Source organism: Stomoxys calcitrans, chromosome 5 (assembly GCF_963082655.1).
Source record: "Stomoxys calcitrans chromosome 5, idStoCalc2.1, whole genome shotgun sequence".
Lineage (NCBI taxonomy): Eukaryota > Metazoa > Arthropoda > Insecta > Diptera > Muscidae > Stomoxys > Stomoxys calcitrans.
In genome coordinates this window covers 5,011,657-5,034,837 of record NC_081556.1, presented here as the reverse complement: position 1 = coordinate 5,034,837, position 23,181 = coordinate 5,011,657, and the positions used below count along the sequence as shown (strand labels likewise).

Here is a 23,181-nt window from a genome sequence, read left to right as displayed (position 1 = left end):
TTCCCAGAAGTGGTTTTCATATGAATACACCAATACAGCATCGTTTTCCACACAAGAGACTATCATGTTGTATTAAAACATTTTATATATGTGGCGACAATATTTTAAGTACAAAGCTCAACAACACTTCTGACGCGATAGCAAGAATACAAATATGATGCCGTCAATTCTTAATAGCCTCCTTTGTCTGGTATTGAATTGATACCAAATGGTATTAAAAATCTTTGCCAATGACGCAAACAAAATAATACCAGGTGGTATTTTTAAAGTACCGTCATATTTCTAACAGTGTAGCCCTTACATTTTTCTACTTTCACCAACATTTTGTACTCTGCATGTATCTATAAGGAAGATCCCCTGCATGTGATTTAAGAAAAATCAAAGAAACCTCAAAATTCCCTTTGCTAAAGTTTCAAAGCTTTGGCTATTAATCATTGTCATAGTTATCTTTATTTCTTTTCAAAACCAATTCTAATGAGCTTGATAAGTTTCCTGACATCATCAAAAGGGAACGACTTCTAAGGTAATTGTCAATAGACTGTGAAATTTTCAGACTTTAAATATAAGGCCCCCTTAGTAGGCAATATCATTACAGATAGTTTAGAGTATCAATTCAGTTTCCAGTTCCAATAACTGAAGGGAAATAGAATGTCACGACATTTTAAAATTTTAATTTTGTTTGCTGCATTTGCTTTATTGAATGGCCATGGAGTTAAAGCTAACGACGATGTGGATGTGGATGCGGATACAGCTGTGACTGCTGACCAGATATCCGCTCGTTTTTTTAATCAACCTGTACTATTGGGCGATAAGGAGTATTTCATAGGCGCTTACCAAAAGGTATGGATAGTGGCAACGCAACCAGGCTCTGTAACTCAAACCAACAGGTTTAGTTTGCCTGATTTAAAAGATCTTATTTCAGCTGATCTTTTAGATCTTAACGTTCGCTTGAGAGCCCCGTTTTGCTTCTATCCCTATTGAAATGTACCTTTACCGGCACCCATTAACCACACAAATCGTATCTTTTTATGAAAATATTTTTCTATCTTTACCTTAGCTTAATTGGCATCGCGCCAACCAACTATGCGCTCTTGGAAATATGTCTTTGACTGCCATCGAATCAAGTACAGAACGAGATCTCTTATCAACTTATTTGTATAGTAAAAGTATGTAAAATAACGAAATTAAAAAAAAAAACAATATTTCCTTTCTTCTCTATTATGAGTTTTCACACTCTCCAATTTACAGAAATGTTAGGTAAAGGCTACTGGATTTCTGGATCAAATTTGGCTGACCCTAATACATATACATGGTCGCAGACTGGACGGAATTTCTTCTATACTGCCTGGCAATATAGGCAACCACCTGCAGGACCCACCAGATATTGTGTTCAGACCAATGGCCAATTTTATTGGACAACATCAAATTGTTTGATTGAACGTTATTTCATTTGTTCTCGGCCGTTGGAGCCAGCTTGTGGTGCCAATGGTAATTGTTATTACGCTGGGCCTTAAAATTAAAAGTAAAAAACTTGAATAAAATTGATGGACATTTCACAAAACCATAAACTTTTTATTACTTTGAAACGGACAAGACCAGACCAGACCACACATTTAATTTTTTTTGCATTTTTTAGCAAAGGCTAACCCCTTTATGAAAATTTAAAATTTTTGATGCGAAAAAATTTTTCGTGTTGAATATACAGTTTTGAAAATTATGGCGAAAAATTCGGTTTAGTGCAACTCCTATGTTTTTTTCTTTCTTATCCAAAACTTAAAACAAAAAACCAACATGAGTTTGCAATTGCTGTAACATTTTTAGTTTTACGAACTTCTCAATTTTTCAGACACCGTTGGATTTGTGAAGAAAATCCCTTTCCGTAATGGTGCGGGACGAATCAATTCTCTTTCCTATTTCCTTGAAAACTTTAGAGTTTTTCTTCAAAATCGCATAATTAATATCCAAAAAATTCAAAAAAACTAACGTGAGTTTGCAATTGCTATTAAAGGGTGATTTTTTTGAGGTTAGGATTTTCATGCATTAGTATTTGACAGATCACGTGGGATTTCAGACATGGTGTCAAAGAGAAAGATGCTCAGTATGCTTTGACATTTCATCATGAATAGACTTACTAACGAGCAACGCTTGCTTTTTTTTAGCATTTTTTAGCAAAGGCTAACCTCTTATGAAAATTTTCAATTTTTGATGCGAAAAAATTTTTTGAGTTGAGTATACAGAATTGAAGATTACGGCAACTCATATGTCTTTTCTTCAAAAAACAAGCTCAAAATCGCATAATTGGTTTCCAAAAAATGCTAAAAAATCGAGGTGAGTTTGAAATTGCTGTAACTCCCTTAATTTTGGGATATTTAAAATTCTGAGGACACGTTGGATTTGTGAAGAAAATCTCTTTCCGTAATGGTGCTGGACAATACTCTTTTCTATTACCTTGAGTATAACTCAGGAATTCGAAAACGATTCGTACAATAAACAGAATTACATAAAAATTCACATTTTATTTTTTAGCATTTTTTTTAGCGAAGGCTAAAAAATTTAAATTTTTGGTGCGAAAAAAATTTTTCGAGTTGAGTATACAGTATTGAAGATTATGGCAAAAAAATCGGTTTAGCTCAAGTCCTATGTTTTTCTTTTCAAAAACAAGTTCAAAATCGCATAATTGGTATGCAAAAATGCACAAAATCTAGGTGAGGTTAAAATTGCTTTAATTTAGCGAACTCCAAAAATTTTGGATTAAAATTCCGTTGGATTCGTGAAGAAAATCTGTTTTCATAACGGTGCTGGAATCTGTAGAGTATAACTTCAAAATCGCATGATTGATAATCTAAATTTCAAAAAAAAAAAACTTCTATGAAACAAACATTACATATATGGTCTTAGACGATAAATATATTTACAGTTAGACATTAATATGGTTCAGACCATACTTGCCAAGAATGTCCAAAATCATAACAGTGCCCATCATGCATAAGAATGCTGCTCACCCGAGGTGAAGATATACAAGGTTATGACCAATTTGAACCATACTTGAGGGGTGAAATTTTAAAATCATAACATCAAAACTCAACATACAAAATTTTACTCAAATCGTTAGAGACTTAAGATGTCAAATCGATTTATAAGGAAACTAGTACATGTATACATGGACCGAATTGCATTGATTACCTCAACACACGAGTATAATAAGCTGAATTTTTCGTAATTTTGTTTTCATATAACTGTTTTTTGCGTTTATTAGAGTTTTCATTGTATGTTTAGTTAGTACCCCTAATAAGACTGTGTTCACTAAAATGGGAGCAAATTCAAAACAAATCGCTAAAATACCAGGCTTCCAGAATTGGGTAGCAAGTATACTTTAATTTACCTCCTGAAAATATGTTTAAAATTTTGTGTCACAATTACGTGGTGTATTGCTGATATATTTCAACAGGTGATTATCACCGCAAAAAGCGTTGCATGATTTTAGGCCGTTAAAAATAATACTCTAAGCAACACATGATGATTTCTTATTTTTTTTCCATGATTGTTTTTTGTATCTTCCATTGTTGGGCAATCGGTATGGTAACTACGTCATTCTGTTAGTAAGAACTCGAAATATTGGTTTAAGAACTCTAAGGCATTCCAGATCGCCATGATACTTTCCACATACGTCCGTCCGTATGTGGAAAGCAACTTATCTCTCAGAACAAATAATTGGTGTATCGTATAGCATCTTTTCGACAGTGTAAGTGTAAAGGCGATCATGACACTTTGCTATTATGGAGGATTAGACCAATATTTCATGTTGGTAGGTGTTCACTGAATATACAAATTATATATGAAAAACCATTTAAGATTTCACTGAAATTTTACCGAGAGATTAGTATATATGACAGATACATCCAATCTTTTCCATACTCGGTACTAACGTCCTTGTGCCAAATTTCAGCAAGATGGGATAATAACTAAGATTTTTATGTGTCCAAGACCTTAAATCTGGAGATCGGTATATACGGCAGCAGTATCCATATATGTACCGATCTAGGCCATATTGAACAGGGATATTGAAGACCCTAATACAGCTCACTGTGCTGAATTTCAGCGAAATCGGTTAGCCAAAAACTTACATTGGGAGACCGATCTATATGGGGGCTATATAAAGATAAAATCTGATATAATCCATCTTCGACCTTAACATGCCTTAAGGCAAGAAAAGAATCAGCTCAATATCTCTATTTTTAAAGTCTGCAGCGTGATTTCAATAGATGGACGGATGAGTATGGCTAGATCGTCTTACATTTTTACTACTACCAAGTATATATATAATCTGTAGTGTCGGAAATGGATATTTCGTTGTTTTATAAACGGAATGACAAAATGAATATGCCCCCCATTCTTCGGTACTGGGTATAACATAACTTCGAACAACAAGGTATCTTATGTTGCTCGAACTATTAATTTGTTAAATCCTAAAAGTATGCCACACTTTTCCAATAACAGCTTTGTATAATTTATAATAATATTTTTTGAGGCACCCTGTGCTAGTGTCACAAAATTCAAAGCATACTTTCAGGGGCTTACATATAAAGTATACCTGCTACTCAATTCTGGGCGCCTGATATTTTAGTGAGTTTTTTCCAATTTGTTATCTCGTTAAAAAGTCTACCATTAGGGGTATTCACTTAAAACACATTAAATACAAAAAAATGCAAAAGAGAGGAAAAAGAGAAAAAAGAACTTCTTATGATGAATGTTCCAAAAATTTTCCCTATTACCTAATTTTATTAATGGTAACAGTTAGGAGGATTTACGGCATACACATTGAAAATGCCTAAAACTTCCAGAAACAAAATTCAAACAAAATTGAGAAAAGAAGATCAATATGTTATGTGCCCATAACCTTAAATCGGGAGATCGGTATAAACGGCAGCTGTATCCAAATATTTGCCAATCTAGACCGTATTGAATATTGAAGACCCTAACACAGCTCACTGTGCTGAATTTCAGAGATATTGGTTAACCAAAAACTTACATCGGGAGTTCGGTCTATACGGGGGTTATATAAAGATAAAATCCGATATAATCCATCTTCGACCTTAACCTGCGTATGGACAAGAAAAGAATCAGCGCAATATCTCCATTTTTAATGACTATATCGTGATTTCAATAGACGTACGGACGGATATAGCTAGTTCGTGTTACATTTTTACGCCGACCAAGAATATACATACTTTGCAGAGTAAAAAATGGATATTTCGATGTGTTGTGAACGGAATGGCAAAATGAATATACCCCCATCCTTCGGTAGTGGGTAAAAAATAACTTCGAATCATATAGCAATCTTAAGTTGCTCCAACTACTATTTTGTTTAAGCCTAAAAATATGCCACACTTTCTAACAATATTTTTCATATTTTTTAAATAATGTTTTTTATGAGACACCCTGTGCTAGTGTCACAAAATTCGAAGCATATTTTCAGGGGCTAACATATAAAGTATACTTGCTACTCAATTCTGAGCGCCTGTTATTTTAGTGATTTTTCTGAATTTATTCTCATTTCGCTAAAAAGTCTACCATTAGGGGTATTCACTTAAAACAAAAAATACGAAAAAAATGCATAAAGCAAAACGAAAGGGGCAAAAGAGAGAGAAAAAAGAACTTTAATGGGGACATTTTTGAATGTACCAAAAATCATTTTATTAATGGTAATAGTTAAGAGTATTTACGGCATACTTATAGAAAATGCCAAAACTTCTAGAACCAAAATTCAAATAAAATTGTGAAGAAAATCAACAAAATTTCAAATTTATTCTTCTTTTTCTTCTCTTTAAATTATTAAAGGCGCACCGTGGCACAGAGGTTATTAGCATGTCCGCCTATGACACCGAACGCCTGGGATCAAATCCCAGCGTAAACATCAAACAAATTCCAGTCTTGGTTAGTTATCCCCTTACTAATGCTGCATACATTTCTAAGGTATCCTGCCATGTTAATACTTCTCTACCAACTGGTGTTGCTATACGACATGCCATTCGGACTCGGCATAAAAAAGGAGGCCCCCAATCATTTAGCTTAAACTTTAATCGCACTGCACTCATTGATATTAGAGCAGTATCCTCTATTCCTTAATGGAATGTACATGTGTTATGAAGTAGAATTTACTTGGAGGTTTGAACCTTTTTGTTCATAGCAGTAATAGGGGTGTTCGCTGAATACACAAATAAAATATGAAAAATCATCAGCAATAAAAGAATCAGCTCGATATCTCTATTTTTAAAGACTGTTGCGGATATGGTTAGTTCGTCTAACATTTTGACGACTACCAAGAAAATATATACTTTGCAGAGTATTAAACAGATATTTGGATGTGTTGTAAATGGAATGACAAAATGAATATACCCCCATCCTTCGGTAGTGGGTAAAAAATAACTTCGAATCATATAGCAATCTTAAGTTGCTCCAACTACTATTTTGTTTAAGCCTAAAAATATGCCACACTTTCTAACAATATTTTTCATATTTTTTAAATAATGTTTTTATGAGACACCCTGTGCTAGTGTCACAAAATTCGAAGCATATTTTCAGGGGCTTACATATAAAGTATACGTGCTACTCAATTCTGAGCGCCTGTTATTTTAGTGATTTTTCTGAATTTAATCTCATTTCGCTAAAAAGTCTACCATTAGGGGTATTCACTTAAAACAAAAAATACGAAAAAAATGCATAAAGCAAAACGAAAGGGGCAAAAGAGAGAGAAAAAAGAACTTTAATGGGGACATTTTTGAATGTACTAAAAATCATTTTATTAATGGTAATAGTTAGGAGAATTTACGGCATACTTATAAAAAATGCCCAAAACTTCTAGAACCAAAATTCAAATAAAATTGTGACAAAAATCAACAAAATTACGAAATTATTCTTCTTTTTCTTCTCTTTAAATTATTAAAGGCGCACCGTGGCACAGAGGTTATTAGCATGTCCGCCTATGACACCGAACGCCTGGGATCAAATCTCAGCGTAAACATCAAACAAATTCCAGTGTTGGTTAGTTATCCCCTTACTAATGCTGCATACATTTCTGAGGTATTCTGCCATGTTAATACTTCTCTACCAAGTGGTGTTGCTATACGACATGCCATTCGGACTCGGCATAAAAAAGGAGGCCCCCAATCATTTAGCTTAAACTTTAATCGCACTGCACTCATTGATATTAGAGCAGTATCCTCTATTCCTTAATGGAATGTCCATGGGTTATGAAGTAGAAGTAACTTGGAGGTTTGAACCTTTTTGTTCATAGCAGTAATAGGGGTGTTCGCTGAATACACAAATAAAATATGAAAAATCATCAGCAATAAAAGAATCAGCTCGATATCTCTATTTTTAAAGACTGTTGCGGATATGGTTAGTTCGTCTTACATTTTGACGACTACCAAGAAAATATATACTTTGCAGAGTATTAAACGGATATTTGGATGTGTTGTAAATGGAATGACAAAATGAATATACCCCCATCCTTCGGTAGTGGGTAAAAAATAACTTCGAATCATATAGCAATCTTATGTTGCTCCAACTACTATTTTATTAAAGCCTAAAAATATGCCACACTTTCTAACAATATTTTTCATATTTTTAAAGAATGTTTTTATGAGACACCCTGTGCTAGTGTCACAAAATTCGAAGCATATTTTCAGGGGCTAACATATAAAGTATACGTGCTACTCAATTCTGAGCGCCTGGTATTTTAGTGATTTTTCTGAATTTATTCTCATTTCGCTAAAAAGTCTACCATTAGGGGCATTCACTTAAAACACAAAAAATACGAAAAAAATGCAAAAGGAAAGGGGAAAAAGAGAGAAAAAATAACTTCTTATGTATTGAATGGGGACATTTTTGAATGTACCAAAAATAATTTTATTAATGGTAATAGTTAGGAGTATTTACGGCATACTTATAAAAAATGCCCAAAACTTCTAGAACCAAAATTCAAATAAAATTGTGACAAAAATCAACAAAATTACGAAATTATTCTTCTTTTTTTTCTCTTTAAATTATTAAAGGCGCACCGTAGCACAGAGGTTATTAGTATGTCTGCCTATGACACCAAACGCCTGGGATCAAATCCCAGCGTAAACATCAAACAAATTTCAGCGTTGGTTAGTTATCCCCTTACTAATGCTGCATACATTTCTGAGGTATTCTGCCATGTTAATACTTCTCTACCAAGTGGTGTTGCTATACGACATGCCATTCGGACTCGGCATAAAAAAGGAGGCCCCCAATCATTTAGCTTAAACTTTAATCGCACTGCACTCATTGATATTAGAACAGTATCCTCTATTCCTTAATGGAATGTCCATGGGATATTAAGGAGAAGTAACTTGCAAGTCTAGACCATTTTGTCCATAGCAGTATTAGGGGTGTTCACTGAATACACAAATAATATATGAAAAACCATCTGGTACATTAAAAAATGGCAAGATCGAAGGGGTAATCGAAAAATCAATTGAATTACTAAGTACTCTACATCATGAAATAGAGGTTACGGATAGTGAAATGCGGCAAGATGAATTAATTTACGCCTTTCAATAACGAATGGGCATCACGTTCCCGGGGCTACGTTAGGAGCTTGACGAGCATCGCTACCTCCCCATGCAAATGTCCCTACAACAACAGCAACATGGAATGTCCTTAAATATCTTGAAAATATTTTACACTTTGACTATGATAATTATTAGGGATATTCACTGCATTTACAGAAGAAATGTGAAAAATACCTTAAAACCAAACAAAATTAAAACACTCCCGAAGGGAATCATTAAAATTACAATGAAATTCTCTGTAATAACTGCGAATTTCTCAAGATATAGTTTTAGTTAATATTTTTTACATAGGAGACTATAGCCTGTTTTAATGATTTCAAATGATCGAATAGTTGATGGCTCTCAGGTTAGATTAACTGCCTGTCCCACTGACTTTTTGCCACGGAAAATGAGCGGGTTTCGTTTGCTTTTATATCAAAACCAGCTGATTTCATAAAGGAACAACAGATGTTTGTTTGAGTGACGCAAAGTTAGTGAGACAGGCAGTTAGTAATATTGACCTCAGTTAAATACATGCATAAACTAAAATTAACTCAAATTTTCCCAAAAAAAAAGAATAACACAAAAGAATAAAAAAAAGTTTCTAAAAGATGTATTCGTTGTTTTTATTTTTCTATGGTTTCTAAAAGGAAAAATTATATAAAAAACATATTTTTGTAATTTTATCTAAATATAAATTTATTTGGATTTGTTTTTTACAAAATCTTAATAATTTGTTTTTTTTTTTAATAAAAAAAGTTAAATTAACCACATTTCCTACATATGGAGAATTAATCAAACAAAAATTATACACAAAAAGAGAAGCGCAATGATCATTGTCTCTGAACTTTTCCTTTTATCATCCACTGGGTTTTGAATGGCTCTGATTGTTCTTGTTTTCGTTTATCCATGTTGAGTGGATTTTTCTTTACTAACAGTGAAATTTATATTTAATTAAATTAAAATTAATGACTATGTTCGCATTAAAAATATACATTTATTAAATTAAAAGAAACTTAAGGAAACAAAAAAAAAAAAATAATTAATGAAATTTGTTGGGGTTGTATGCTTAAATATTTAGAAAAATGTATGCATGAGTATTTAATTTTTTTTCCAATTTTTTTGTTTTGTTTAATTTCTTAATTTATTTAATATTAATAATTTTAATTAGGAAAGCTATTACTAATAGATCACATAATATTTTTATTTTGACAAAAAACATTATAGAACAAAAAATAGATGTTTATAATAAAAAAAAAACTATTTTTTATATGCCAATTAAATTGTTTAGAGGCCCTATTTTCACAATTTTTGGGAAAAAAAATTTTTATTTTATATATATTTTATAAATTTTAGCCAAAAGTTATTTCTTCTACTTTTGTTATTTAAAGAAAACAATATTTGGAATCAAATTTTTAAAAGATTATGGATTGAAACCCAACCTCAGTTGAATTGCCAACGGGAAAATTTCTTAAAGAAGTGTCCATTTCTTCGTTAAATTGAATAATTTTTTATAAATTTTGTAGTAGTTGAACGTTCAAAACACTGATATCGAATGAAACTGACAAAAAAGGTTCAACTTCATACTATTTTTTATTTCATGATTTTATCTTCTGGCAACGCATTGTAGTTGAGTTGCCATCCATAATCGACACCTAAAATTGATGATTTTTTAAAGCCGCCTACATAACATTTCTCGTAATCTTTTCAATTCAGCTATATAGTGTTTGGGACAGTATTACTGATGGATAAACCGGCAAGGAATAGTTTTGTAAAACATTTTAACCCTTTAGCAACTCATTGAAAGGGTCTGTTTGGTCCCTTTTTGAAACAAGCGTAGCTTATCAAATTGTTTTGCAAAAATGTTCGCCATAAAATTTCACTATGGATCTCTGAATACATCAAAACTTAAAACTTAATTTAAATACCAAATATGAACAAAAAGTGAAAAATGTTAGGGTTAAAGTCATACTTTTTCTCAAATTGAATAATTGATATTGAAAAATGCTGAAAAAAGGTTAAGGTGAGTTTAAAACCTTCTCAATTTTGGGAACTTAAAATTTCTGAGTACACCGTTGAATTCATAAAGAAAATCTCTTACCGTATTGATGCTGTATGAAGCAATACTGTAAAGTTTTCTATGAAAAACATCGCAAAATCAACTTTTTTGGACCTAAAAAATCAAAATCGTCTTTAAGGCCTAAAACGCTTAAACTCCTTAATTTTTTTTGAATTTCGAAAATTTTTTAAGCATTTCGTAATTCGAAATTCGAAGACGATTCGTAAAATAAAAAGAATTACTTAAAATTTCACATTTTATTTTTTTTGCATTTTTTTTAGTTAAGGGGTTAGTTAGCCTTATGAAAATTTAAATTTTTGATGCGAAAAAATTTTTCGAGTTGAGTATACAGTTTTGAAGATTATGGCAAAAAATTCGGTTTAGTAAAACTCCGATGTTTTTTTCTTCACAAAACAAGGTCAAAATCGCATAATTGGTATCCAAAACAATGCTACAAAAATCAGGTTGAGTTTGAAATTGCTGTCACTTCTTTAATTTTGTGAACTTTAAAATTCTGAGGACATCGTTGGATTGGATTGGTCCCATTTATAATTCTAAGATATTGTGTCAAATATTTACATTGTTATCGATAACCGATTTTGTTTTTTTTTCGAAAATTCTTGTGAAAATGTAAATTTCTTAAAACAAATATAACAAAATTGGCATATAAAACATTGATTTCATTTGATAACCATCTGTCTATTGTTAAAAGAAAAATTCCAAATTAATTTCTTTTACTTGAAAAAACAAAATTAATTTTTGAATTGCATATGAAACATATTTGTTATTAAACGAAAACAATTTGTCATTTCCTAAAAGAAAAACTTTATATACACACATAGCTAATGTAAAGGGACCTTACCACAACGATATAGGTAAACAAAAAAAATAATAATAATTAAATTAAATAAAAAATAATATAATAAGCGAAATATAAGGGTAAATAGTTGGTGAGACTTTATACAGGCAGGCAGACATATTTAGTTCTGGGTATAAAGAGTTATAAAAATAATGTCAAATATTAAAGGCTGTTCACATTGCAGTTTTTAATTGGTGAATTCAAGGCGGATTTAAAAAGGTGGTCTCAAGCGAATAGCTGTTAACAGCCGGCCAGGTTTGACGGTATTAAGATGAAAGATATTTTTTGCATTCTCTTTGTTGTTATCTTCTTTCTCACATATTCTCTGCTCATGTACGCACACGTATACGCACACTCAGACAAATTTCTTTGTATGTGTTGGCAAAACGTCGATTAGCTTAATGACAATATGGCGGATTTCACCGTATGATTTGTGGTTGTTGTACAAATGAGACCACCTTTAATTGTTTCACCATGAGGTGAATTAAATATTTAACAAATTTTTCCAGGATATTCAGATAACATCAATAGAAGGCACTGGAAAGCATTCAGTTGACTTAAATTTTTTTGAATTTTTGACAGTATTCGCCCCTAAGGCTGTCAACTTTATCTTAGTTTACGTGTATTTTGCTAATTATGACATATTTTGTCAATTTGCGTAGTTTGACAATTGTAATGTCATAGTTGCCTTCTGTGAGATATGCTTAAATCATCATATCCAAAATTCCCGATAAATTCAAACGAACTTGCAAAAGTTCTCAAATTGAGTTGAAGGTTTTGTTTTCGTGAACAACCTCATAACTAAACATGTCTTGAACATTTGCAATATGGCAAGCGAAAAAATGTTTGGTGTACCAATAAAAAGTCCACTTTCCTCTCTCCACTGCCTATGCAATTGCCCACTTTGTTTGGCCTTTATCGTTTAACATTTGCGAAAGGATCTTCCTTAAATTTAACTTAAACTTAAATTACTTAATTCTACGCTAACTTTGTGTATTTTCTTCCATTTTCCTGTTGTAATTGATAATAAAAAAGGACTAAAAAACTAATTAATTAAACAATTAATTAATTAATTATTTGATATATATATATATAAAAAAAAATTAAAATAGTTGCAATTCCTAATGCCACATTATATGCGTCATAAATTTGTGTGTGTGTGTTTGTGTTTTCACTCTTTTTTTGGCCCTGAACCGCCTACAACTATGGCTCATAGGGCCTACAACCTTCATCAATGGTGATAGCCAAATTGATATTTGGGAGGTTGTGGTTTCGTTTGATTTGGATAGTAGAGATTATGATGGGAGGATGAACGCCTGGGTGGCTCTGGACGATAGGCAGGATAGTCCCCATCTTCGTGACTGTAATGTCGCGAGGGTGACTGGCGGCGCATAAATCTCTCCTCGATATTGGACGTGGGCCAGCGTGGATTGTGGCGTGTGGACTCATCGGAGGAACGTCTACGCTGATAACGTTTCGCCGAAGAGATGGCAAGAGCACTTAATTCTCGTGTAGGTTGCTGATTATAGCTACTTTCGTCGCCGCTGCCAGCAACATTTGTGGCATTGGCTGATGCGGTGGTGGCCCTAGGCAGAGCCGATCTATACTTACGCCTTGAACGTTCATCCAATGAGGAGGTGGGTGTGAAATTGCGTCGTCTTTCTACTTCGTCATCTATGAATTCGCCATGGCTGTCACGGCGGCGCTGTAGATCAGCTCCATAGTTGTCATAGGCATAGTGTTCACTCTTGGCCACTGGGCCCAAACTCATTCTCTTGCGTTCGTGATGCTCCTCCAAACGGGCTCTCCACTCATGAGCCGAGACTTTTTGATTATACAAGGCTGGATGATTTTGAAATTGGGTCTGGGCATTGTTGGCAAACAAATCGTGATATGAAGACTTTCGCCATCCCTCCTCATAACGCCTCTGCGTATTCTCATCTTCCATGGCCTGGCGTCGTTGCGAGCGTGAGGAGCTGCTTTCTGAAGAATCCTCACCCGAGGTGCCAATACCCAAATCTTTCTCATCGCCATAGGCTTTGTATGGTGCCCCCAAAAAGCCCTTGGAGGTGAAACCATTCACTCCATTCACATTGGAGGCATAGGGCAAGTAGAAGGTATTTGCAAAGTTCTTATCCATTTTGGCCAATTTTATTTTGCCATCAATATCATCTATCTCCTCCTCATTGTCCTTGTCACGGCCAGTCCATGTTTGCCAAGAACCCGGGCCAAAGAGCGATAGCAAGACAGGCAACAAGAACAAGCCATGCATGGCTCCAAAGAATATCACCAAGAAAACCATTTTGAAGAACACCAAGAAGATGTAACTCTGGGCCAAAAGCAGGGCCACAATACCCAAAATGGTTGAACTAGATCCTTGAACTATAGGCAAGCCCAATGAATGGAAGGCTTCACGTACACGAGCCTTGGGACTCTTCTTTTTGGACGACATGTAGGTATAACAGATATGGGCTGTAAAGTCCACCGAAAAGCCAATGCACATGATCAAATTAATCATGGAAATGGAGTCCAAATTAACATCCCACAGGGCCATGTAACCGGCCACACCCATTTCAATGGATATCACAGAGAAAGCTACCCACAGGGAGCATAATATGTTGGGAATAAATATAAATGAGATGATCATCATGATAATGGCCCCTATGATCATGGACTGCACCGAAGTGGGACGCACCAATTCGAATTGGTCGAAGAACACAAAGTAAGGATGGAATATGGTGGCATTGAGGGGAGAGTCCTTGCAGATCTGACGTAAATCCCGCACCATTTCCTTTTCATGATTGGTGTCGGTGATGTTGACAGCCTGAATCAACATTCGGGAGGCTAAAATCTTGGTGCCGTTCTCATTGAACTTAACATCTAGGGAGAAGGGATTGCCAGGGAACAGCCAATGCTCTTTGACAGCATCAATGAATTCTTGTTCAGTGTCCAGGGTTAAATTCAAATAGTCGTTGTTGCGATCGACAAAAGATATAAAAGAACGCAGCCAGGACTCGGTGTACAGCGAGGAGGTGACATATGAGGTATTTTCCAGATTGCGAGTAAGCTCTTCGATTTGATCTTGAACCATGGGATCAGAGTAATTCAAATCACCAGTTATAATGAGCTGTAAAGAAAAGAACCCCCAATAAGTAACCCTATGTTTGAGTATGTATTAAATGCCTACCTGCATGCGATAGGGGAACTCTCTATAAAATTCGTCTTCACGATCGAAAAATTCAACAGAATAAGAATCAGCTCTTGACAACTTGCGCCTTTCCAAACCCTCTTTAATTTGAGTAATGCCATAGCAGGCTCCAGCCAGATAAGTGCCGAAGATAAGTATAATCAAAAGTTTGCACCAATTATTATTGATAATGGCCGATAGATTGGTTCTGAAGAATTTCATCAAGACATGGTCCTTATTGTCAATGGGATTATCGGGATCATCACGATTTATGCCGCCGGACATAATGGCTCGGTAGAAAATATTTCGCTTTTCTGAAAATAAAATGAGATTTCTCTCTCTCACTCTTTACGAATTTCAATATTGTTTGCTTACCTTTAATGGCCACCGACAAAGCCTGCACCTTACAACCAAAAACTGCATGGCGATTCTGTTCTTCCCTATAACCAGAAATGGCCATGCAAGCAGCAAAGAAGGTAACATGCCACAAAAACGTAAAGCAAACGGCCAAGACTGAGTACTTGCAAAAGATCTGAACCGATCTGAAGGGACTTATAACACCTATCCAAAAGGAAATCAAATCTGTCAAAGATGTTATGGTAATGGAGACAGCAGCCTCGGACATCATATGGGCCATACGATCGGGAACGGATAATTTCAAAGAGGTTCTACGCCACGCAGCCAACATAACAAAAGTATCATCTATGCCAATACCTGTGGCGAAGGGGAGATGCCAAAGTAAAATTGAATGTAAGAAAAAAGGGATTTGAATATATTACCAATCATAAGAAATGGAGCAGCCAAATTAATGCCTATGAATTCTATGCCCATATACATGGCCAAACCAAAGGCAGCACAGGTGGCCATTACTGCTGATATGTTGCCCATTAAACCCAGCCAAGGCTTAGAACGCACCGCATCACCCATCATGCAGGTCACCACACTGAATAGAGCCATTAATATGAACGTCGAACTGAAATAGGGCACTACGGTCTGCGTATTTTTTTCCAGTTCATGATCCAGCGTACGCGAAGCAAAATATGCCACTGAGATGTGTTTGAACATGCCAGAGTTTTCGGCCTCACCCACAACTCTTAGAAATGTTTCTTCCCATTCGGCACCTCTGAAAATGTAAGAAAAACAAATAAAAAAAATTAGAGGAAAAAATTAAATAAATCAAAAAAAAATAATTCTTTTAAGTATTCTTAAGTCGACATCGATTGGCAATTGAAAATGTAAATTGTTTCTTTACCCAGACACATGGTACAATTAAGAGGTAGCGTCATTTGCACAACAACAACATCTACCCCCAACGAAACTACCTTGATATCCAAATGAGGTAAATGCAAATATCAAAGCCTATTCCAATGCCTTAAGTTTTTCGAGGTTACTTAGAGCGGAAAACAAGCTGATGACTGGGTGTTGGGTGTATGTCTATAGTGACATGGGGCGGATTAATATCTGCAGCCTCTTTTCCCTAACCTAATCTAAGGACACGTTTATACGGGTTTTGTTTTTCCTTGCGATAAATTATGGTTTATCTTTTTTTTTATTTCGTTCATTTTGTTTTGGGCAGAACAGCTGTTTTCAAAAGAACATTTAACTTGATCTCAAACGTTGACAATGGTTCTATATCTCTCTCTGAGACTCTAACATACACTCTTTGCATAACGACTCTTTGCAGTTTATACGAAGGAGGGTTGTGAGCGTTGCCAACACTAATAAAAAAAATTGGAAACAAGGCAAAACTTACTTTGCATCTTGCCGTTTGGTATCTGCGGTAACAAAATACACCAATTGTATGGCCGGAACTGTGATAATGATATTGTCCTCTGTCACTTTGGTGCCCCCAAAGAAGACAGGAAAAGCATGGGCATCCCACGTTACCGGATTAAACATCAAAGGGAAAGTTAAATTCAATTCGCCAGATTCAATCTGCAAATAAATTAGGTAAATGAGTTGTAAAAACACACAATAAATTATCAATCATCATACATCATCCATTATATAATCCAAATTCAAGACATCATTCTCAAAGCATTCGTTTTCCCAACGGGCGCAGGCATCCTTATATGTGAACGTTTCTCCATCATAGGTGACTGTTGAGTTTTGTATGATGTCGTCCAGTTGACGTAGCTCTTTGAATATTTCGCGCCTTATCATATTGTCATCGCCATCTTTTGGTATAACAATTACGCGACCAAAGCGTCCTAAACGGCGGCAAAAAAGTGAACAATTAAAAAATAACACAAATTATGAATAGGAAAATAATAAGAAAACAATTTATTTAAAAGATTTATGCACGCAGCTAAAATGATCGTTAACACTTGACTACAAAATAAATGGTTTTCTATTATGACAATGGTGTGGCTAAGGCGTGCCAAAAAAAAAACCTTTAGGCTAATATAACATAAAGGAAGGGAATTATCGCATTAGAACTAAGATGTCATTAGATCTATATAAGATGTGACAATGGCTTACACACAAAAGAATAATCGAAAATTTTTAAAAAATGTTGTTCTTGTATAGACATGATTGAAACTCAATTATGGTTAAAATCAATAATAAAACAAAAACCAGTAAGGAAAGGCAAAAGTCGGGCGGAGTCGACTATATAATACCTTCCACCACCTAGTCTACGTACTATTTTTAATAAATACTAAACCATGTAAAGACCGGGCTAAAATTTTGGCTCTTCCGACTTAAAAGGTCATGTCGGATGAAAAATATGTATATATATATGGGAGCTATATCTAAATCTGGGCCGATTTTGACGAAATTTTACACACACACTTGGAAATCAAGTTAAACACGTCACGCTAAATTATGTAAAGAGCGGATTAGAAGTGTTGGCTTCTACAGTCTTAAAATGCCATATCGGATGAAAGAGTTTTATGGGTATTATATCTAAATCTACAGGGTGACAAAGAAAGCATTGTATGTTTTTATTTCCTCCACCATAGGATGGGGGTATACTTAGTTCGTCATACCCCATAAAGTATATATATTCTTGATCGTAATGTCATTTTAAGTCGATCTAGCAATGTCCGTCCGTCGGAAGCTCGCTAACATTCGAAAGAGTAAAGCTAGGCGCTTGAAATTTTGTACAAATATTTTTCATTGGTGTAGGTCGGTTGGGAATGTAAATGGGCCAATTCGGTCCATGTTTTGATATAGCTGCCATATAAACCGATCTTGGGCCTTGACTTCTTGAGCCTCCAGACGGCGCATTTCTTGTCCGATTTGACTGCAAAATTGCTCGTGGTGCTTTGGTATCACTTCCAACAACTGTGCTAAGTATGGTTTAAATCGGTCCATGTTTTGATATAGATGCCATATAAATCAATCTTGGTTCTTGACTTCTTGAGCCTCTAGAGGGCACAATTCTTATTTGATTTGGCGATCAATAGCTTGATACTGCTCCCATAAAAACCGATCTCACGATTTTGCTTCTTGAGCCCCTACAAGGCGCAATTCTTATGGTGGAGGATATATAAGATTCGGCCTGACCGAACTTAGCACCGTTTTAGTTGTTTTATTTGTTTTTGCTTTGATCATTTTTTGCAACACGTAATGGATTTATTTTTACAAAAAAAGCTTAATACATATTATTAAATGGCCAAGGGATTTATAAAGTCGATTTTGTTGTACATTTTACGTCTGAATGGATTTTAATGAAATTGGTATCAATCGAAAAATATTTTTCAAGGGAAGCGACGAATGAAAATTATATATTACGAATATGAAAATTAATTTTCCTTAAAGAAAAGCCATGAAAATGAGGAATTAATTTTCAACAACACCTGAAGTACCATAAGCAAAGTAAATTGTTTTTGGTATTTTTCTGAAGCATTCGTTGTGCGTATAAATGCAAAGCCATATTTAGAAGTATTAGTGGCGAGAGTAGAAGAAAATAAACAAATTTGGTCTTTTATGCCCACCATCATGGTATTTGATTTCTTAAGTTCCTAGAGGGCTCAAATCTTATTGCATTTAGCTGAAATTATTCAACATTCAATATTTAAATATTTTATTTTGTAATTTTATAATTTTTATAATTTGAATTTAATTGAATTTTTCATTTTAGACATGCTACCATGGTTAACAAATGCCCACAATTGGCAATAAAAATAATTATTTGATTTTCTTTACTTTTATTTTTTTATGCGTATACTTCAATTTTCTCCCACCCTTTTATGACTTCAAAAACTTTGTTAAATTGTGTAAATTGGCGGTTGCTGTCATTTGGTAGTTAGCTTTCATTTACTCATGTTTGTCTGTATGTGTTTGAAGCTCTGTTAAGTCTTTTATGTGACAACCTCTACGTGATCATTTATCGAAAATGTCCTCATTGTGCACTCTCTCCTTCCCCCACCCACCATGCAATGAGTTAGTTGCATGCTTTTTTGTTCAATTATTTGAGGAAATCATAAAAATATATTGCGCTTTTTTTGCCTGCTTGCATGTGTGTGTATTAAGTTACGTTTTGGCAATAAAACAAAAAGTAGGTACAAAACAATTGAATTGCTGCTGGTGATATATGACAGCGATAACTGTTGGGGGAGTGAAAAAGAGCACATTATGTTTCATATTTTACAATAGGACAAAAATGGTTGTAAAACCCATTGTTGACAGTGGCAGTAAATGTGCATTTATTACAGAGAAAGGGAAAGAGAGCAAACAACTTTAATGAGTATAATAAATTTAAGGGGAAGCAAAGGAAAATGCGGGTTTTTATGCCCACCACCATAGGATGGGGGATATACTTGTCTAGACATTGTGCTGCGATCCCACGTATATTCTTGATCGTCTTGACATTCTAAGTCGATATAGCCATGTCTATCCGTCCGTCTGTGGAAATCACTATAGCGGTCAAACGAATAAAGACAGTCTGCTTATTGATATAGGTCGTTGGAATGTAGCTTCCATATAAAGTGGTTTTCGATTAGACTACTTGAGCCCCTGAAAGCCGCAATTGTTTTCCGAATAGACTGAAGTTTTGCAAGTAGTGTTCCGCTTTAACTTCCAACAACGTACCGATTGTTATCCGATTTGGCAACATTTTTTCACATTTATTATGTGTTCCAACATCCATGATAAGTATTGTCCAACTGGTGTATAACCAGATACAGCTCTTATACTTACCAATCTCCAGGTTAGTTTTTTACGGCCCCTAGAAGTTTTAATTTTTGCCTGATTTGGCAGAAATTTTTTACGTAAAGTACTCATATGCCCTTCAATTATGTTCATTTGTTTCACATTTTAGCAGAATCCATGGTGGTGGTTTTCCAAAAATGGGCCTGGCCGAACTAAGCACTTGGTTTTGATGGTTATTGATTGTTTAATACATTTTTTTTATGAAAACAAGTAAAAGCATGCTAAGTTCGGCCGTGCCGAATCTTATACACCCTCCACCACGATTTGTCAAGTTCTTAACCGGCATCTTATTATGGGTAAAACAAGTTCTCTTTATAGGCAAACAGGATAATGATAAGAATTGCGTCCTATATATAGGCTCAAGAAGTCAAATCAATGGAAGAGTTTATATGGGAGTTATATCAGTTAATGGTACGATTCGGAGCTATATCAGTTAATGGCACTCATGGTGAAGGTCATAGGAGAAGTTGTTGTATAAAATTTCAGCCAAATCGGATAAGAATTGCGCCCTCCAGAGGTTCAAGAAGTATAATCCGGAGGTAAGTTTATATGGGAGCTGTATCAAGTTATGAACCGATTTGAACCATACTAGCACAGTTGTTGAAAGTCATAACAAAACACCTAATACAAAAATTAAGCCAAATCGGATAAGAATTGCGTCGTTTAGAGGCTCAAGAAGTCAAGATCCGGGATCGGTTAATATGGCAAACAAAATATCTGCAAAATCGGATAAGAATTGCAATGTCTAGAGGCTCAAGAAGTGAAGACCGGTTTATATGGCAGCCATATCAAGTTATGAACCGATTTGGACCATACTTAGCACAGTTGTTGAAAGTCATAACAAAACACCTAATACAAAAATCGGATAAAAATTGCGCTCTCTAGGGGCTTAAGAAGTCAAGATCCGAGATCGGTTTATATGGCAGCTATGTCATGTGATGAACCGATTTGGACCATAATAAGCACAGCTGTTGGAAGTCATAACAAATCATACAAAATTTCAGCCAAATCGGATAAGAATTGCGCCCTCTGGACGCTTAAGAAGTCTAATGGGGAGATCAGTTTATACGGCGGCTATATAGATATGAACCGATTTGAATCATACTTAGTACTGTAATTGGAAGTCATAACAAAAAATCTCATACAAAAATTTCAGCAAAATCGGATGAGAATTGCGTTGTCTAGAGGCTGAGGAAGTCAAGATCCAAGAACGGTTTATATGGCAGCTATATCAAAACATGGACCGAATTGGTCCATTTACAATCACAACCGACCTACCCTAATAGGAAGTACTTGTGCACAATTTTAAGCGACTAGCTTAATTCCTTCGAAAGTTAGCGTGCTTTCCACAGACAGATAGACGGACATGGCCATTTTAACTTAAAATGTCATGGCAATTGAGAATATATGTACTTTATAGGGACTTAGGCCAATATTTCAAGGTGTTACAAACGAAATGGCAATATAAGTATGCCCCCATCCTAACACCTCGAAATATTGATCTAGGACCCCTTAAAGTATATATATTTTTGATCGTCTCGAAATTCTGATTCGAACTAGCCATGTCCGTCCGTCTGTCGCAATCACGATAGCGGTCGAACGCTTAGAGCTAGCCGCTTGAAATTTTGCACAGATACTTTATATTGATGTAGGTCCTTGGGGATTGCAAATATCGGTTCAGATTTGGACATAGCTCCCATATAAACCGTTCTCCCAATTTGACTTCTTGAGCCCATAGAAGCCACAATGGGCTGAAATTTTCACATAGTGTTCTGTTATGACTTCCTGTGCCAAGTAAGGTTCAAATCGGTCTAGAAACTGCTATAGCTCCCATATAAACCGATCTCCCGATTTGACTTCCTGAGCCCCTGGAAGCCGCAATTTTCATACGATTTGGCTGAAATTTTGTACATGGTGTTCTGTTATGACTCCCAACAACGGTTCAAATCGGTCAAGATATAGCTCCCATATAAACCGATTTTCCGATTTGACTTTTTGAGCCCCTGGAAGCCTCAATTTTCATCCGATTTGGCTGAAATTTTGCACATAGTATTCTGTTATTATTCCCAACAAGGGAGCCAAGTACGGTTCAAATCGGTCAAGGACCTGATATAGCTCCCATATAAACCAATCTTCCGTTTTGACTTCCTGAGCCCTTGGAAGCCGCAATTTTCATCCGATTTGGCTGAAATTTTGTACATGGTGTTCTGTTATGACTTCCAACAACTGTGCCAGGTATGGTTGAAATCGGTTTAAAACATGATATAGCTCTCATATAAACCGATATCCCTTTTTGACTTTTTGAGCCCTTACAATCCGCTATTTTTATCCGATTTGGCCGAAATTTTGCATAAAGTGTTCTGTTATGACTCTCAACAACTGTGCCAAGTATGGTCAATTTGGTCCATAACTAGATATAGCTGCCATATTTTACCAGAATCAATGGTGGTGGGTTCCCAAGATTCGGCCTGACCGATCTTAGCACGCTTTTACTTGATTTACTTTATTTTATAAAATAATTAAATTAAATAATTTTCCTAAAAAAATCATAATTTTAGCAACGAAATATTCGATATAAATCAGATTTTATAAAATTTTTATGAAAACGAAAAAGTGAAAAAAATTAAAGTAAATATCGAATTTCTACAAAATATTCCATAAAATTTAATTTCGATTAATTTTTCGGAAACTTAATTTTTTAAGCAAATTTTCCATTAACCAATTATTTTGACAACTACTAAAGTTTTTATTTTATTTAAAAAACAGTTTCTTCTAAAACACTCATCAACATTTTCATTATGATTTTCCACTTCATTTAACATCACGATTTCCTTCTTAAAAAAAGAAATAAAAACAAAACAACAATGCCGAGGTTATGTTTATTTAGGCCACATGGTGAACTCCACATGTAACCTCTCTTACAACTAGACCAATTAAAATAGGTTAAGGTTATCAAAGTCTATGGGAGGGGGTTAAGGCAGTTATGGCCCTCAAGCCACCGGCAAGAATAAAAGAAACCCCAAAGATTTACATGAGTCATTCACTCTCGTTTAATTACACATCTACGAGGCGGGCACATTTTCATGCATTCATCCCTATGTCTGTTCATTCTACCTTCATTCGTTGGGCCATTTATTCATCCATTTATTTATTATTCATTTAATAGATATAATTCCAAATGCTTCAATTGAAAACAATTCGAAAATGCGCTGCGGTAAACGCTAAATCGTCATATGAAACCGCAATGCATAGCCCCCAAAATAGATGGGTGTGGGAATGGATAAAGAAGACAGGTCAGGCGATGGCATCAACAAACAAGCCAAACCCCCATGCCTCTACAAAA

General features: G+C 34.9%; 2 protein-coding genes across 3 annotated transcripts in view; one reads left to right on the top strand and one right to left on the bottom strand.

The window, feature by feature from the left end:
- Positions 1 to 587: 587 nt before the first annotated feature.
- On the top strand, positions 588 to 1,561 carry LOC106096276 (C-type lectin lectoxin-Lio2). The gene is made up of 3 exons (XM_013263929.2): positions 588 to 840; positions 1,058 to 1,166; positions 1,249 to 1,561. The coding sequence occupies exons 1-3, from the start codon at positions 649 to 651 to the stop codon at positions 1,512 to 1,514; spliced, it is 567 nt and encodes a 188-aa protein (XP_013119383.2). The 5' UTR covers positions 588 to 648; the 3' UTR covers positions 1,515 to 1,561.
- An 8,589-nt stretch (positions 1,562 to 10,150) lies between these two features.
- LOC106096303 (patched domain-containing protein 3) overlaps positions 10,151 to 23,181 on the bottom strand; it is an 80,906-nt gene continuing 67,875 nt past the window's right edge. For both annotated transcript variants that reach the window (XM_059369231.1, XM_013263983.2), the window contains exons 4-9: positions 16,677 to 16,891; positions 16,435 to 16,616; positions 15,461 to 15,804; positions 15,057 to 15,395; positions 14,682 to 14,995; positions 10,151 to 14,621 (exon numbers count right to left, since the gene is read on the bottom strand). In XM_059369231.1, coding sequence (XP_059225214.1) covers positions 12,726 to 14,621; positions 14,682 to 14,995; positions 15,057 to 15,395; positions 15,461 to 15,804; positions 16,435 to 16,616; positions 16,677 to 16,891 — 3,290 coding nt within the window. In that variant the 3' untranslated portion in view covers positions 10,151 to 12,725. The remainder of the gene's footprint in view (positions 14,622 to 14,681; positions 14,996 to 15,056; positions 15,396 to 15,460; positions 15,805 to 16,434; positions 16,617 to 16,676; positions 16,892 to 23,181) is intronic.